Source organism: Cygnus atratus, chromosome 18, assembly GCF_013377495.2.
Source record: "Cygnus atratus isolate AKBS03 ecotype Queensland, Australia chromosome 18, CAtr_DNAZoo_HiC_assembly, whole genome shotgun sequence".
Lineage (NCBI taxonomy): Eukaryota > Metazoa > Chordata > Aves > Anseriformes > Anatidae > Cygnus > Cygnus atratus.
The window spans coordinates 8,418,726-8,434,927 of record NC_066379.1 but is presented as its reverse complement, the minus strand read 5'-3'; the positions used below and the strand labels follow the sequence as shown (position 1 = coordinate 8,434,927).

The window sequence follows — 16,202 nt, the reverse complement described above, 5'->3', positions numbered from 1 at the left end:
CCCCTCAGCGAGGCGGAGCCCGGCCACGTCGTTTGCCGGAAAGCCGCGGCCCCGAGTTTCGTTTCTCGGCAGCCGAGGAGCAGCGGCGGTAGCTGCGGGTGGCACGGCCGGGACGATGGCGGCGCTGACCCGGGCCTCGTCGGAGCCGAGCCTGGCGGCGCTGGAGGAGGAGCTGACCTGCTCCATCTGCCTCTCCCTCTTCAACAGCCCCGTGACGGTGCCGTGCGGCCACAACTTCTGCACCTCCTGCCTGGAGCTCACCTGGGCCGGGCTGGAGGCCGGCTTCAGCTGTCCGCAGTGCCGGGCCACCTTCGCGGGCCGGCCGCAGCTCCGCAAGAACACGGTGCTGTGCCGGGTGGTGGAGCAGCTGCAGGGCTGCGCCGGGGGCGAGCAGCAGCAGCAGCAGCAGCAGCGGCAGGAGGATGAGGATGAGGAAGATGAGGCGGTGGCGGAGGAAGCGGCGGCCCCCGTGTGCTGCGACAGCTGCCTGCAGGCTCAGGCGGTGCAGACGTGCCTGACGTGCATGGCCTCCTTCTGTGCCGAGCACCTGCGGCCACACCACGACAGCCCAGCCTTCCGCGACCACCAGCTCTGCCCGCCCGTGCGCGACCTGCAGCAGCGCAAGTGCTCGCAGCACAACAAGCTCTTCGAGTTCTTCTGCAGGCAGCACGGCACCTGCATCTGCTCCCTCTGCCTCCTCAGCCACAAGCTGTGTCACGCCAGCCCCCTGCAGCAGGCCAAGGCTGACGCCGAGGTGAGCGGGGCAGGGGCAGGGTGGCTCGGCTCGGTCCAGGCTGCAAGCCTCCTGCCTGTCTGTCCTCCTGATGTCTGTCCTCCTGTGCAAGCCTGAGCTCTTTGGAGGCTCTGCACGCCTCGCCCTGCCCTTGCCGAGACGAGGAGAGGGGTTCCCAGGCTGGGGTCGGGGCGATGGGCAGCCCCAGCCTTGAGCCGTGCTGGCTGGCGAGGCTCCCAGCAGGACTTGGCAGGGAGCCGCTGGCTTACTGAGAGCCTGTAGGCACCGCTTGCTGCTGCTACGTTCTTAGAAAGCAAACAGCTATAGAAATACCCTAGAGCGATCTCGAGCACGTGCTAAGTAAGAGCCAGGCGCAGGTTCTCCAGGGAGCAGCAGGGAAGGAAACCTGGCCTTCGTGTTGTACAATGCAGCTAAAAATCAGAGGGTAGTTGAGGAAAACACTGTAAAGTTAGGTGGCCAGACTCAGTGAGCACCGATATGGCTTAACTGAAGACAGCCTCCCTGACTTTGCTTAGCAGTATCTTAACTAAAAGAATAGCTAATCCACATCTGAGTGATAACATTATTGAAGTGAGAGGTGAAGAGCAGTGTTTACCTAGTAAACCTAGTTTTACCTAGTGCCCAAAGTCCAGACTAAGAGATAAAGTAAAGTTTATTTTCAGCACTGGGAACAGCTGTGCTGATGAACAGCCCTTATCAAGAGAGTGACTCAACAATGTCCATCTCGCTGTTGGGAAAGGCGGAGCCGCAGGGAGGGTTCTGGCTTCACAAACCAGGCATGTGCAGGAGAGCATTTTCACATTCTGTAAGGTTTAAGGAGCAGTGGGTTTTAAATCAGTAGTACTAAATGCTTACAGCGGTTATTTAAAAGTTTCTACAAATACAGTAACTCCTTTTTCTAAAATCTTGTCTGATCTCCTCTACTGCAGTCAGCACTGAAGAAGAAACTGACAGAGCTGCATAATCAGAGTGAAAAAGCTACTCGAGCAATGAACTCTGTGAGAACGAGCCAAAGCCAAGCTGCTGTAAGTGGATAACTTCCTGTTCTAAATGCTGTCCGGTCGCTTGGTGTATGCTGGCTCCTGAGCATTGTTGATGCTCGTACTCTTGTGACAATAGCTGTAGTAGCAAGATTGCATTGCCAGAAGACCTTATTGGGAGGGAACAGAAAAGAGACATTTTGGCAGAGTCAGGCAGCTCCATGGCAGATGGGAGCAAATGCAGCCACCTTACAAGGGCTTTGTTCATGCGTGTGCTGATGTACCCGAGCAGTAACTGGGCTCGAACCCATCCGTTCCTGTACACCAGAAAGAGTGCATCTGTGCAGCCTAAGCTAAAGCATGAATGGGCAATAATAGCTGCACCGTTGCTGAAATGTGGAATGCTTCTTTCCCATAATTTAATATAGCCTGTCCTTGCTCGTACCGAACAATTGGGGTTGTCACGTGCTGGCTGCTGGATCGGGTACATCTCACTTGTACCGTCCTTTCTGGACTGGGTGGTGGGGACCAAGAAACTGCAAAACTGCCAGGGTAGCCCTTCTGTGCTCCTCTGGAACACCTCTTGGAGGATGGGGAATAACTTTGTATTAACTGAATATGCCACAAAGCACATCTCTGACACAGGAACAACTACAGTCGTGCAAGTGGGTGTGTGGTGTCAAAGCTGGCAAAGACCTGATATAGTTCCACTTCTAACCACTAGATGGCACGGCTGGCCTGGCCTCTGCCCAGCAGCCCCCTGGAACAGAGGCTGACAACTGTCTTGATTTCTTGGGAGTAAATGATTTTTCTTTCCAAAGAAAATAGGAATGCATAGATTTTCTATTGCTAATTTCAAGTAATTAGTTTAGATGTTCCTCAAAGACTTTTTTTTTTTTTGTAGTAGCAGTAGCAACAGCACTTTTCCACAAACTGTTCTTTTGAAACCAGTGTCTGTCTGTCCTTGTTTGCTTCAGGAGACAGCTGCCAGAAAGCGAGATTTGATGAGAAACGAGTTTTTGGAAATTAAAGCTTTGATTGAAGAAAAAGAAAACCAGATCTTTAAAGTAATTACAGAAGAAGAAAAAAGAGTTTGCAATAAGTTTGATTACATTTACACTGTTCTGGGAAGTAAGAAGAAAGAAATTCAGTCTCTCAGAGACCAGATTGAGATGGCACTGACAGAACATGATGACGTTCTGTTTTTAAAGGTAATAAGTCCTCTAGATGCAAATTTAATTCTTCAAATTTCTAGAATGCAGAATCACAAACTGCTGTGGCAGTCCTGCTCTCCAGCCACTTTTAGTCAAATGACAATGCAATCGTGTGCAAAAACCTTCTGTAAAAAGGTGTACTGAGAAGCACACAACAGTGTAAGAGCACTGGAACAAACTTCTGTCCAGTAATTTGCAGCCCCTTCCCTCACCAGCCTCATTACTACCTCTGCCACAAGCAGAAAAGTCAGTGAATGAGAGAACCCATCTCTCTGAGGTGTTACATCTCCATACTGTGATGAAGTCTAGTAGATCTTTCTCATTGCTTTAGGTATCAATTAGGAATTACTGCTTATGGTTTGCTGAGTTGCTGTTGAAAGTTTGCCATGGCTCATGTCTGACCATCACCTTTGCTTGTTTGCATTTGAGCTAAATGCACAAAACCTACTCCATTTAAAGTAACTTGATTGTATTTGCCTACATCCACCACAGAAGGTGGTCTGCATGAGATGTTTCATTTCTCATTTCAGAGAGCAGCAGCACTGCAACAAGCATCAACAAAAGAGGCTTTTGTGCCTGTAATTGAAATGGACCAAAACTTGATACATACTGCTTATCAGTCTGCCATTAACCTTAAAGAAATTGTCAAGCATACAGTGAGTCAGCCTAAGGAGAAAAGACCAGAAGGTATTGTATCGCTTAGAGAACTGGCATTTTGTGATTTGTTCCTTTATGTCTTTGAGTTCAAGTGAGGGATATTCTCACTGCAATTGAAATACCATTAAAAACAAACAAACAAAAACCCAACCACAACTACTGCAGCAAATAGAGCTGGTTAATATAAACTGTCTTCCAACTTCTGTGGCCCTCCATTTCCAAACAAAAACGTACAGTCTGCTGTAAAGTATAGGAGAACAAAATGTGCTAGTGTCTCTTTACTCAGTACTTACCCAAGTATAGATAATCGGGACACTATGCCCCTCTGGCACAACTTGGCCTTTATTCCTTAGAGTAATTTACATTTTTATTATGCAGCAGGGTTGGACACAGTCACAGAATCACAGAATGTTAGGGATTGGAAGGGACCTTGAAAGATCATCTAGTCCAATCCCTCTGCCGAAGCAGGAACATCTAGATCAGGTCACGCAGGAATGCATCCAGGCGGGTTTTGAATGTCTCCAGAGAAGGAGACTCCACAACCCCCCTGGGCAGCCTGTTCCAGTGTTCTGTCACCCTCACTGTAAAAAAGTTTCTTCTATTTAAGCAGAACCTCTCATGTTCCAGCTTGCACTTCTTGTCCTATCATTAGATATCACTGAGAAGACCCTGACTCCGTCCTCCTGACACTCACCCTTTACATATTTATAAACATTAATAAGGTCACCCCTCAGTCTCCTCCAAGCTAAAGAGACCCAGCTCCCTCAGCCTTTCCTCGTAAGGAGATGCTCCACTCCCTTAACCATCTTTGTGGCTCTGTGCTGCACTCTCTCAAGCAGTTCCCTGTCCTTCTTGAACTGAGGGGCGCAGAACTGGACGCGATATTCCAGATGCGGTCTCACCAGGGCAGAGTAGAGGGGGAGGAGAACTTCTCTTGACCTACTAACCACGCCACTTCTAATACACCCCAGGATGCCATTGGCTTTCTTGGCCACAAGGGCACAGTGCTGGCTCATGGTCATCTGGCTGTTTACCAGGACCCCCAGGTCCCTTTCCCCTACGCTGCTCTCCAACAGGTCAGTCCCCGACTTGTACTGGTGTCTGGAGTTGTTCTTGGCCAAATGCAAGACTCTACACTTGCCCTTGTTACATTTCATTATATATGATATGTGGATATCAGGATATTCAGGATATGTGGATCTGAGGGGGAGACATAAAACACCCTGGAGTGATTGAATTACCCAATTGTAAAGGTACTAATGGTGTAAACGTTGTAGAATGAAGCTCTACTTACCAGGTTAAGCAAAAGTATCTTCTGGACTGGGGCTTGGGTAACTTCCATGTAGTTCCAACTTTGCCAAGTATCACTTGAGTTCTAATCACATGCCTGAAAAATATGATTGAAAAAATGTCCTTTTTCGTGCATAACTGTCCTTGGCAATACAAACAATAATGTAAAATATTGCCATTGCAGAGAAACAAACACCTAGGAAAACTAAGCCCCCTCAAGCAGCTGCGCTAAATAGGCCCATTCCTGGGAAAAAGCCGCCTGGACCACGTAAGTAGTAAATAACATCATCCTCTCCTAACTAAGGTTTTGCCATTAAATAAAGAGCTCAAGCAGTACCCAAGAGCTGCTTGCTCTAGTGGGGATGCAGCGATTATCTGTAATGAGCACTTTTGCGTGGGAAGGGGAGGATGTTTTGTGCTATTTAGTGATGGATGTCATGTAAGCTGTAAAGAAGCAAACTGCACGGATACAATGGTGCATTAGCCTCAGTGTGCAAGTGTGCTTATGGTGTTGTCAGCGCAGACTGGAAAGCAAAGGAGAACTTCCCTACCCTCTGGTTCTTGCAGTACTTCACTGCCCTTCTGCCTTGCAATGCAATGGAATATTTATTTTTCACTTGTGCAAAATGTCTATGCTTTTTTTGATGGATTTGTATGTAATGAATCCTGCTTATAAGCTATTCGTGTTTTTTTTTTTTCTTTTCTCCCTTCACAAGAGCGTACGTGCAAAGAGAAAAAACCGTGCCAGGTTCAAGAACCTTTGCAGGAGGAGGCAGATAACCGTAAGTGGTGATTAGCAGTGGCCTTACTTAAATATCTTGCTTAAAGTCTAAGGCTGATGGAGACAGTCTTCGCAGCAGGGTATGCTCAGGTCTTTCAGTGCTGTTTTATCCAGTTACTGGTATTGGTGTGGCATTCTGGCCTCTTCGGAATATCTTCCATGTTCTCTTTTTCAACTAGATCTAAGTGTTAAGAAACTACTTCTGTCACTTCCACTGGGCTCCTGACATACGGTCTTTTCTGTTCATGAGTCCTGTGTGGGGAGCACTCAGAGGGGTTTGCTGTGGATCACTTTATAGAATGGATGAGCAGCTCCTGGTGCTGCACTAAAAATTCTGTTCTAAAAAAGAAGCAGCCTACGTGTCTCATGGGAATAGGCTTATTACCACTTCCTCTAACAAGTTGCATCCAAGGGTAGGGATGAAGCTCCTTCCAGGCTTATGACCCTATGAAATAGGAGGCAAATAGTAGGTTGTGCTTCACGTGCAGCATTCCAGCATGGGTGTATTTCTGCGTGGCTTCAGCATGCTGGACTGTCAGCTTTATCTACTGCTGCCGCTTCAGAAGAGCCATGACGATGGTATTACAGCTGGCATGGAGACAACTAACAGATAATTTTTTTATTTTTTTTTCCAGCGGACAAAAAGTTTCCCATTTCATTTGGTAAGTTCAAACTTGAGGATACTTATTCTAGTTTGCATTGACTACTCTTAAAATGCCAAGTAGATGGTCACTGGTATTGGTCTATTAGGCAAAAGTTCAGCTGTTGCCTCTGAGGAGGCTCTTCCTGGTCACTGTGAGAGCTATCAAGTACTGAAAGAAGTTGCCCAGTGGCAATGGGATTTTCAAAACTTTACAAGACAGGGAGCAACCTGAGCTAATACTGAAGTTAGCCCTACTTACCGAAGTTAGCCCTACTTGCAGCAAGGAAGCTAGGCCAGATAACTCGAGATCCACTCCAGCCTGAATCTTTCTGTGTTAAGCATGCAAGGTTTCTTCCCAAGTGGCCAAACTCTCTTTTCTTTTCTCAATACAGGAGCACCAAGCACGGGAGCAACAAGCACAGGAGCACCAAAAGCTGCAGCTGCGGCTAATACAAAAGATCTTATTAGCAGCTTTCTTCAGAAAGACAGAGAGGAGCTTTTGCAGTGTAAGATGCCAACGTTACACTATGTAAAGATGAACTTTCTGTGCTTATTGCACTGGTGTTACATGACCTTTGTAGTTATCTGATGAAGTTTTTGAGGGGGTTTAGTTAGCTAGATAGCCTTTGGAGCATTATTAACTAGTTGTTACAAGTGAAAGTTTTGGAGGGTAAGGAGGAAGAAGGTTTAGCTTACTAAATAATGGTTCTTTGCCAGATGAATCAAAATTAATATTCTGTGTTCATGTATTTGCCAGAGCATAATTAAAGTTTTCTTAGTAATGACTTTTGGTTTCCCCCCAAATGACTGCATTAGGGGAACCTAGAAATGCAATGAAACTCACTTGATTTTCCTTTGAAATTAAATGTAGGCTCTTTCACTGCCAGATCAGTAATCTCTCTCTGCTGCTGGCATATATTTTGGTGGCTAGAGAAATTTGTGGGGACGCAGGAAGGAAGGAAGGAAACCTGTCCCTCCCTGTTTGCCTGCTCTGCAACACGGCGCTGCAGTTGAACCTAGCAGCTGTTACTGCAGCCCTAAGAACTGCCTACGCTGCGGAGGAGAGCTGAGCAGGGAGATAGAGATGTGTAGGAACATGTGTTGCCTACACAGGACTGTGTAAATAAAACTGCACTGCTCTTCACTACCTTCAATTGATTCATGTCTTTACAGATGCTGCTAACATCACCCTGGATTTCAACACAGCTCATAACAAAGTGCTTCTGTCTGACAGATACACCAAGATGTCTGTCTCAGACACCCCCCTAAATTATAACCACCACCCTCAGCGTTTCACCTATTGTTCCCAAGTGCTGGGGTTCCAGTGCTTCAAGAGAGGCGTCCACTACTGGGAAGTGGAACTGCAGCAGAAAAACTTCTGTGCCATTGGCATCTGCTATGGCAGCATGGACCGGGAGGGGCCAGACAGCCGCCTGGGTAGGAACAGCAGTTCTTGGTGTATTGAGTGGTTTAATGCCAAAATTTCAGCCTGGCATAATGATGTTGAAAAGAACTTACCCAATGTGAAGGCTACCAAGATTGGTGTGCTGCTGCACTGTGAGGGAGGGTTTGTGATTTTCTTGGCTGTTGGGGAGAAGCTTAACTTGATATATAAATTCAAAACCCAGTTTACTGAGGCACTGTACCCTGCCTTCTGGGTATTTTCAAGTGGTACTGTTCTCTCCCTCTGCCAAATGAAACAGTAAGGTCTGATATCTTAATGTAGTTTGCCTGGGCATTTACATGCAGATAATCATTCCTTGCAGTAACTCATCTTAGTAGCTATAACATGTATTTTACAAGTTCATGAGCTATTAACTTGCCCGTCTTAGTCAAAGCAGTCTCAAAAAATGTTTTAAGATGAAGATCAATAACTTTTTAGCAGTTTGGGATATCTGATGATTCTTTGGTCTGAATTGCTGAAGCCTTTAGATAGTAATTTAGTAAAATGTTGATGACAGTAAAAAAAACACAGTGAAAGGGTTTGCAAAAACCTTGGCTGTCCTTCCAAAAGCAGTTATCATATGATCCACTCCTAAAAGGCTGCAGTAGCTGCTGTGACTTCTGCAGTTTGCTGTAAAGGATCCCCAGATGTCGTTTTCAAGTCTGTGTTTCACAGATAGCAATAACTGAGAAAGAAACGAGGAATTCTTGAAAAATTCAGGTTTCAGTCTTTGAGGTTGGTCTCAGTTTTACCTTAAATCTTTCTCTATATTCAGACCACTGTCTGTAGTCCAGATTTACAACATATATGTTCTTAGTGCGTGATGGCCAATGCGATGGCACAGAATGAACTACTGAAATCAGTAAATTCAGGTCTTGTGACAGCTATAAAATTAAGTATGACAAATCTCATCAGAACGGAATGCAGATATTTTTAGAGTTGATGGATAAGAAATGGTATCAGAATCACCAGGTAATAAATTGCTGAGAAGAGTTAGTGGGTTGAAGCAATCTGTCTCATGTTCTGACCCAGAATATGCTTCACATAGGAGGCTCTTCAGTGTTTTGTGTGTTGAGGAGTTCATGGAGCCTATTTTTGGCTTGCATAGGAGCATAAATGTGCTGTTCACTTTAATTTATGACAGGAGACCCTGCTTTCTTTTCCTCACTGTGAGGCAGGATATTCTCTGCTGGCATATTTTCAGTTGCTTAGTTAGTAGAGACTGGATTTCCTACAGTGTGTTATGTTACTGGAACTCTGATTTGAGGAGCACAGTACATAGAGAATATTTCCTCTGTGCGTGAAGCCTGCACACAGGGGAGTCTTTCGAAACAGAGAGGGAATTAGCACAAAGGAGAATACACTTCAACCCCCACTGGAATGGATTTCTAATTCTTCTGGTGTTCTTTCCTTTGGGTTGTAGTATGTCTCCAGAAGTCCTCACCATGTGCGGAGGACTCTGCACCTCTGCATTTCTTAATTACAACTTTAAAAGAACTGGTAGGCAACCATGGTACTTGGATCTCATAGTTGTTGGGCCTGTATCTTGGTGACATCTCTGGACTTACCATGCTAGCTCTAATTTCTTGGAGTAGGCCATGAAGAACAGAGAAAATTCCTGGACTCTGATAGGACTGAGAAATATGCACTGAGAAATAAAACACGAAGCTACAGCTGACAGTTTGAAAGGAAATTGTTGGAATGCTCAAAAGAATCTCTGACTACATTTCATATCAATTGAAGTGGGAGACTTGTAGGGATTTAAGCTTTGATGTCTCCGTTTACTTAGTTTGTAAACTCTCAGTACATTGTCACAGGTAGCCTAAGTCCAATAGGATGTGTCTATCTGTTTGGCCAGAATGGGATATGGAATTGCTGCTGGATCTAAAAGTGTAATGGCTGTCTTTGGAGCGGTTGTCCTGTCTCAGGAGTCTCACCCTTCCAAAGCACAGTCAGCACTAAAACTGTCAAATTAAGCAAAACATTTTGAAAGGTGAGGAAGGAGGATGTGTCCTGTTTGAAGCAAGAAGTGCACTGAAAGCTTTTTTTTTCTGCAGTTCCAGTTTGGCAGCTGTGGGGACACGAGCAGTTTGGTCTGAGAAATCTTGTCCCTTTAGCTGCCTCACCATAGTATAGGGCTGCAGACCCACTCAGTGGGGTGCTGAAGGAGTACGCTATCCCCTTCTTCATGGGGGGGAAAAAAGTGCTTCAGCAGCTTGTGCAGTGGAGAAAGTCCACCTCTTCTCATCTTCTGTTGCTTGCTCTTTGACTTTCAAAGGGGTGTCGGTGTTAACCTTTAAAGTCTTTGGGCTTCTTTAGACATAGTCTGGAGTGACACTCAACAGTTGGACTTGATGATCTCAGAGGTCTTTTCCAACCTAAATGATTCTATGATTCTGTGTTCAAGCCAATGAGAGAAGAGTTCTTACTCTGCCACACTGGATAAGGGTAGATTCTTTAAATGTGACATGGGTATGTAACACATTAAGACATGTTCTGGTTTACGATGGGAAGTGAAAAAAGCCTGTCCCCACGCTAGTGATTCCTGTTTATTTTGGTTTTGTGTTTTGAATGAATCAAAATAGTAGAATGAGGGTCAGTTAATTTGGAACAAAATGAGAAATGCACAACTGGGTTGTCACACTTCTGAAAACTGGTATTTCACTTAGCTTCAGAGAAGATATCCTTTGCATATATAAAAATGGTGGGGCAGATATATATCATTAGAATAAAATATCAGTTACAGCATGATAAATAATAACAACTGAAGTGGTTTTACTCAGCCAGTAAGAGTATCAAAGCTGTACTGGTTTGTAAATGAAATGTAGACATGAGCATAAATTTCAATTACACTTCTCTTTTTAATACTGCAAAGAAACTGATTATCCAGTATAGGAAGAGAACTAATTCTGGTGTTAATAAAGCCCTAAGTATGTGGAATGATTTGCATATTAATGTGTAAATGATGGTAACTGGATAAACGCTTGCCCACTGAATGCCCTAATCTGCATTAATTTAATCTCTTCAATGAAATACATCAGTAAAATACTGCAGTTAGAAAAATAAATGCTTATGTAAGTACAAACCTGATGATTGTACTGGTATCAGCCATGTGCTTCAGTATGTACGCTATATGCTATTTGATATAGATGTTTCAGCTAGACATCCTTGTCAGGGCAGTAGACATGGATTTTATGCCATCTGCTTTATTGTTGTGCCTATACAGTTTTTAGAAGATGACTGTTGCTGATCTTTTCAATTTTCAAGTGAATGAACTGATATTTTGAATTCAATAAATATTCTTGGTAAACTCTAACTCTAGGTATTTTGTTCAGTGCTCAAAGTTGGAATAAGCAGTAAAGAAGGCAGAAATAGATGCTATCATATGCAAAAGGAGACCAGTTATTTGTACAACTCAGTAAGTTAGACAAGAATTGGGGAAGACAGAAAAGGACAAGAGCTGCATGTGCTGTGGTGTCCTCTGGATTGAGACACCTGCCTGAACTATCTCTGACTCCTTCATCTGAGCTATGCACCCTTTACTGGTAATGGTTTATCCTAGCTGAGGATGAGATGAACATCCCCTCCAACAAACGAACCTGCAGAGACCTTTTCAGGTAAGCAAAAATGTCACTAGTTGGAAGAAGATAACAATTAAGAACTAAGTATGTGCAGTGGGATTGTTTAAAAAAACCTTAGATGATCTCTAGTATCTGCTAGCTCAAGTGATGCCGGGAAGTGGCAATGGGTGATGATTCAGGTTGGATATCAGAAGAAGGTTCTTTGCTGAGAAGGCTGTTGGGCACTGGAACGGGCTCCCCAGGGCAGTGGTCATGGCCCCAAGCCTGCCAGAGTTCAAGAAGCATTTGGACAATGCTCTTAGACACAGGGGTTGATTTTTGGGTGGACCTGTGTGGAGCCAGGAGCTGGACTCAATCAGTGATTCTTGAGGGTCCCTTCCAAATCAGTATATTCTGAGATTCCTAATAGCAGTCAGCAAGGTCAAACTAAAGGGCTTGTTGCTTGCAATCTGCCTCTCCCTAGGACCAGTGGAAAGCAGACAGCTCAATAAAGTTTTTAAAATTAGCCGAAACAAAGGCACCCATAAAACAAGTTACAAATTGACTTTGCCACTTTTCTCTGAACGAGCGTAGCTGATGAAGGTTTCTGGGAATAAATTCTGTGAAGAGTTCCTAGAGAGTCAGTTATGATACTGCTAGATCAGGAGAGGCAGACAGTAGGAATGCTGTAATTCACGTTAATTAAGGAAAAATACAGTCCTCATCTTCCCTTCACTAACTACTTGCCCCACGATGTTCTTGGGATTAAGAGGTCAGTTAGATCTGCCACAGTTTGGCCTAAGCGTCCAAAGCTTACTCAATTCCAATACAAATAAAGTATCTTGCTCCCATGTAAATGTGACTGACAACAGCCTGGCTCTGGAACACATACTGAATGCGGAGAAGCCAGCATGCACCTTACTCATACACAGTCTGTTTTCTTATCCGCTAGTATCGTTTTCTCTTCATTTAGCTTTGACTTTTTCACAGTAAAAGGAACAGTGGAAGGGGACTGCACATTATCTGGGAACACACATGAAAACATCTATCAAGACATTTCTTAATGCTTGTTTCTCTTCCTATATTAAAATAGGACTGGGCTAGCGTTCAACAGACTGCTTCCATGCCCAGTTCTGACTCACTCCCATCTATTCTCACCCCTTCCTGATCCTCTCTCAGTTGAGGGGCTGCTACTTCTCGAATAATATGTCAGTTAAAAACATGTCATGGTGTGGTCATTGTACGACTCCTATTCAAAGTTCATGTCATTTAGACTTTCATTGGCAGTGATTTTGTCCCATTAAAAAGTTCAAGACAGCAATTTGTGAATCTTGCTCAGCCATGTAGAACTGCAGAAAAAAAGGAGTTATTTCAAAAGTCAATTAATTGTGGTCTGTCAGAGTGCTCCTCATTCAGTTTTTTTCCAGGCCTTGTCACAGGCTCACATCTGTCAGCCCTGTGTTTCCCAGGCTGCTATCAGATGCCGTTACATTGAAAATAATGGGCTTATTCACACCATTTACTGGACTTCATGTGGTAGACACATTTGTATGTCATTTTACGGTGTAAATTCCATTTACATAAAATATAGGCAATTGTGAGAGCCTGGCCAAAGCACTAAGCAAGGGTAGGAGAAGCGACCATTAAAATAATAAAAGCTAATTGAAAAGAGGCAGATAATTTAGGTGAAAATACCATCATGAGAAATTCTTGATCCTAAATTAGTTCAATAGAACTTTAAGGACCCAAGTTCATTGTATTTTATGTGTGTTTGAAAACATTAAGAAGTTTAATACACAATGTAAGAAAATAATTTGTATTTTTTTTAAGAGTACCAACACTCTATTTCAAAAATCTAGTAGTTCTTGGTGAAGGAAGGAAGGGTTTTTTTCTGCTTTAGGGGTAGATTTTCCCCCAGTTTAGAAGCAGCTTCCAGATTTTGCCTGTAAAGGATAGTTGTGTTCTAGGAACCTGATCAGGAATAGCATTGTTGCAAAAATAATCTAGCAGTCAAGTCATACATTCATTTTACATGAAACTGATATTCAGGCAGTTTAACAATCCTTAATCTTGGCACTGTAATTGGTAATGAAGTTTTAATTTGGCTGCAAATTCTCTAGGTCACAGTGAAGAGGGCTGTTGCTCTATGGCATGCTGCAATGTCAGGTTTGATGGCACACCTGGAGCTCCTTTATTCCTTGTTGGCCCCTGATTCATTTCAGGTACTTGTCTGTGTACTAATTCCTTGAAGACAGAGCAATGGTTTTCTCAGACACTAAGAGAATTATATATCCTGAGGCAAAATTATAAATATGGTAAGTATGACTGTATTAATTACAGGAGCATTTACTATGCATCTCCAAAGTATCGCTGCGCTGTACCAAAGCCAAAACACATCACTTTGGAATAAAAAAAGTGTTTAAAAAAAATTAAGTACTCTTGAATCTGATTCCCCACGAGTATTTTGGAAGCCTTGCTAGATTTCAGTAGAATGGGATTAGGACCATTAAAAAGGGAGAAAAGATGGTATCTTGGTAAAGGTCAGAAAAAGAGAAAAAAAAAATACTCCTCTTCCCATGCTGAAGTTAAGCCTAAAGATCTCAGTGGAGAATGAGCTCTGAAAAGAGGTGCTAAAACCTAGGACATCAGAGAGAAAACACGTGCTGCTTTCTCAGAGCCATTTTAACTGTCCAGCTGCGAACAAGTGCTAGTGATTCTGAACTAAGTTAATTCTGCAACACGTTCAGGAGTGTCTCCCTTAATCCTTCTCTTCTCTAGCCATCTAAAACTGCTTTAAAATACGGACTCTGACTGACAACAGAAGACATTAGGTATGTGAGTCAGGAGCAAAGCTCAGCATAAACCCAGATTTCAGAACTTCGACATGCAGCTCCTGGCCCTGCTCACTACAACTCCTGACCCCTCCGAAAGCCACAGCTTTGCCATTTCAGTGTGACATTTTACTTTGTTATGCCAACAGGGTTCTTACACTTCTGTTTGAGACACAAGTTGAGCTTACAGTTCAGCTAAAAATATTGAAACGTTTACCTTGAAAAGTACTAATAGAATTGGAGAAAGGGAGTGAACGAGTCACTACTCTAACAAAGGGTATAAGCCTGTACTCATGCAATTAATTTCCTACAGAACAGTGTGTTGAAAATTCAGTGCACTTGAAACTACGCAGAAAAGGCAAAGGTAGACATAAGGAAAAGAGTAGCTGCATTCAAAAAGGGCCAAATTCACTCGGGTGTAAGCCAGCCAAGCCACGTTCAAATCAGACAAGAAAACTTAGCCCCCAGTGTCTATTCACAAACTTCTACTTCACAGTGTTGGTCCAGTCATTCAAAGACTCATTAGAGATTCTTACAGCTCTTTTATGTCATTCAACGAACTGGGGAAACATCCTGTCTATCTTTTGATTCTCTATCTACACATCGGGCATGAATCCAGCAAAGAACAAATGATTAAGTGCATAAAGACCCCACTGCCTTATGAAATGTTACAGATCAGAAGGATTATGGAAAAGGCTTCACTTCCTTCCTGGAAGAGGCTGAAAGACTTAAGCTTGCAGTGCTAAAGGGGAAAATGTTCAACAGGCTTTCCTCAGTAAAAATATTTCATTGGGTTAAATTTAACCACGGTAAAGAAACAACATCACTTATTTGCTTACAGTTGCTCACAAATGGGTTGAGCATAACTTAGTCCCCCCTTTCCCATAGTCCATCTAGCTCAGATCACAGGGTTTGCACTAATGAGAGCTGGCACCCAAATCCCACCAATAATTGCCTCTCTGCCTCAGCCCTCCATTTGTGAAACAGTGATAGTATTTCACTTCAGATCCAATTCTCCTGCACCTCTAGTTGGAGAAACTGATCCCTAAAGCTCAAAAGAAACAGTTATATTACGCTTCTGGCATCCTTACTTTGTTTTTAGGTACCTACTCCCTGAAGATTCCCTGTGCCCTTGTAACACTGCCTGGCCTTTGTTTACCCATCGCTAATGCTGGCATAATATCAGAAAACCACGGGAAAGGAAGGTTTCCATTCTTTACTGCTAGGTATCCCTGCTTATATTCACTTATTTTTAAAACTCTCTGCTGGGTGCAGTACAGACTGCTTGCAAAATTTGTTTTGTCTCAGTCTTTTCCAACTTCTTGCTGCCTAAGAAGACCACAATGGGTACATAACTGCAACTGTTGGCTCCTATTATACACAAGCTAACCCAACAAGGAAGAATATTCACTTTACCTTTCACTCTACTGAGGCTAAGGACTATTTCAGCTAGAAACTGTAACACAGGATGCGAAGAGAATAAACATTGCTTGCTGCCCTGTGTAACTAAGAAACTGCACAATATTACCTTAGGCTGACAATTTAAACCACCCCAGGAGACAAAATTAAAGTGTCCTGCTCGTTGTTACAGCTCCTTGTTCCGATAATGGTTGTCCATCCTGTCCCACTAATAAAGCTACTGAAATTAAGTAGTGTATAACCTGATTTAATATTACTCTTCAAATACATCCCTGCTCTTCCACTGATTCTGATTTTCCATCTTTTCCAGCTTTCCCACTGTTACTCACGCCTGTATCTTGACAGTCTGTCTTGAAGTTGGAAGAAATTTGGACCTAGGGTAAAGAACTGAAGCACTATGGATTTTATGAGTGTTGGCACTCTATACATCACAGAAATTCTCTCTTAAATATTCATATACTTGTTCATCTTTCTAACTGCATTTTTGTCTGGTCTTTGCTTCCAAACCTTTTCCTATAGAGGAAAACATTTGCTCCCTCGATGGACTATTTTCCAAGAATGGTCTGAGCACTCTGAAGTAACTTTCACCTTGTAAATTTTCTTTTCTTTTTTTTCCCAGCTCTTTTCCT

General features: G+C 43.4%; 1 protein-coding gene across 2 annotated transcripts; it reads left to right on the top strand.

Annotated features, from left to right (window-relative positions):
• Positions 1 to 22: 22 nt before the first annotated feature.
• On the top strand, positions 23 to 11,079 carry TRIM25 (tripartite motif containing 25). 2 transcript variants are annotated; one of them, XM_035558842.2, is made up of 9 exons: positions 27 to 754; positions 1,684 to 1,779; positions 2,712 to 2,945; positions 3,479 to 3,635; positions 5,080 to 5,163; positions 5,612 to 5,677; positions 6,312 to 6,338; positions 6,712 to 6,825; positions 7,493 to 11,079. In XM_035558842.2, exons 1-9 carry the CDS (start codon positions 116 to 118, stop codon positions 8,023 to 8,025), a joined length of 1,950 nt encoding a protein of 649 aa, XP_035414735.1. In that variant the 5' UTR covers positions 27 to 115; the 3' UTR covers positions 8,026 to 11,079. The 2 variants fall into 2 exon arrangements, with proteins under 2 accessions (XP_035414736.1, XP_035414735.1); XM_035558843.2 differs by lacking the exon at positions 6,312 to 6,338 and having other exon boundaries at positions 23 to 754.
• The last annotated feature ends 5,123 nt before the right edge of the window (positions 11,080 to 16,202 follow it).

What these genes read in the sequence shown, in the direction of transcription:
- TRIM25 (XM_035558842.2), top strand. Translation starts at nt 116, where the DNA reads ATGGCGGCGCTGACCCGGGCCTCGTCGGAGCCGAGCCTGGCGGCGCTG. An exon ending in ATGACGTTCTGTTTTTAAAG is followed by an intron (nt 2,946 to 3,478) that starts GTAATAAGTCCT and finishes TTCTCATTTCAG; the next exon opens with AGAGCAGCAGCACTGCAACA. An exon ending in CAGAGAGGAGCTTTTGCAGT is followed by an intron (nt 6,826 to 7,492) that starts GTAAGATGCCAA and finishes ATGTCTTTACAG; the next exon opens with ATGCTGCTAACATCACCCTG.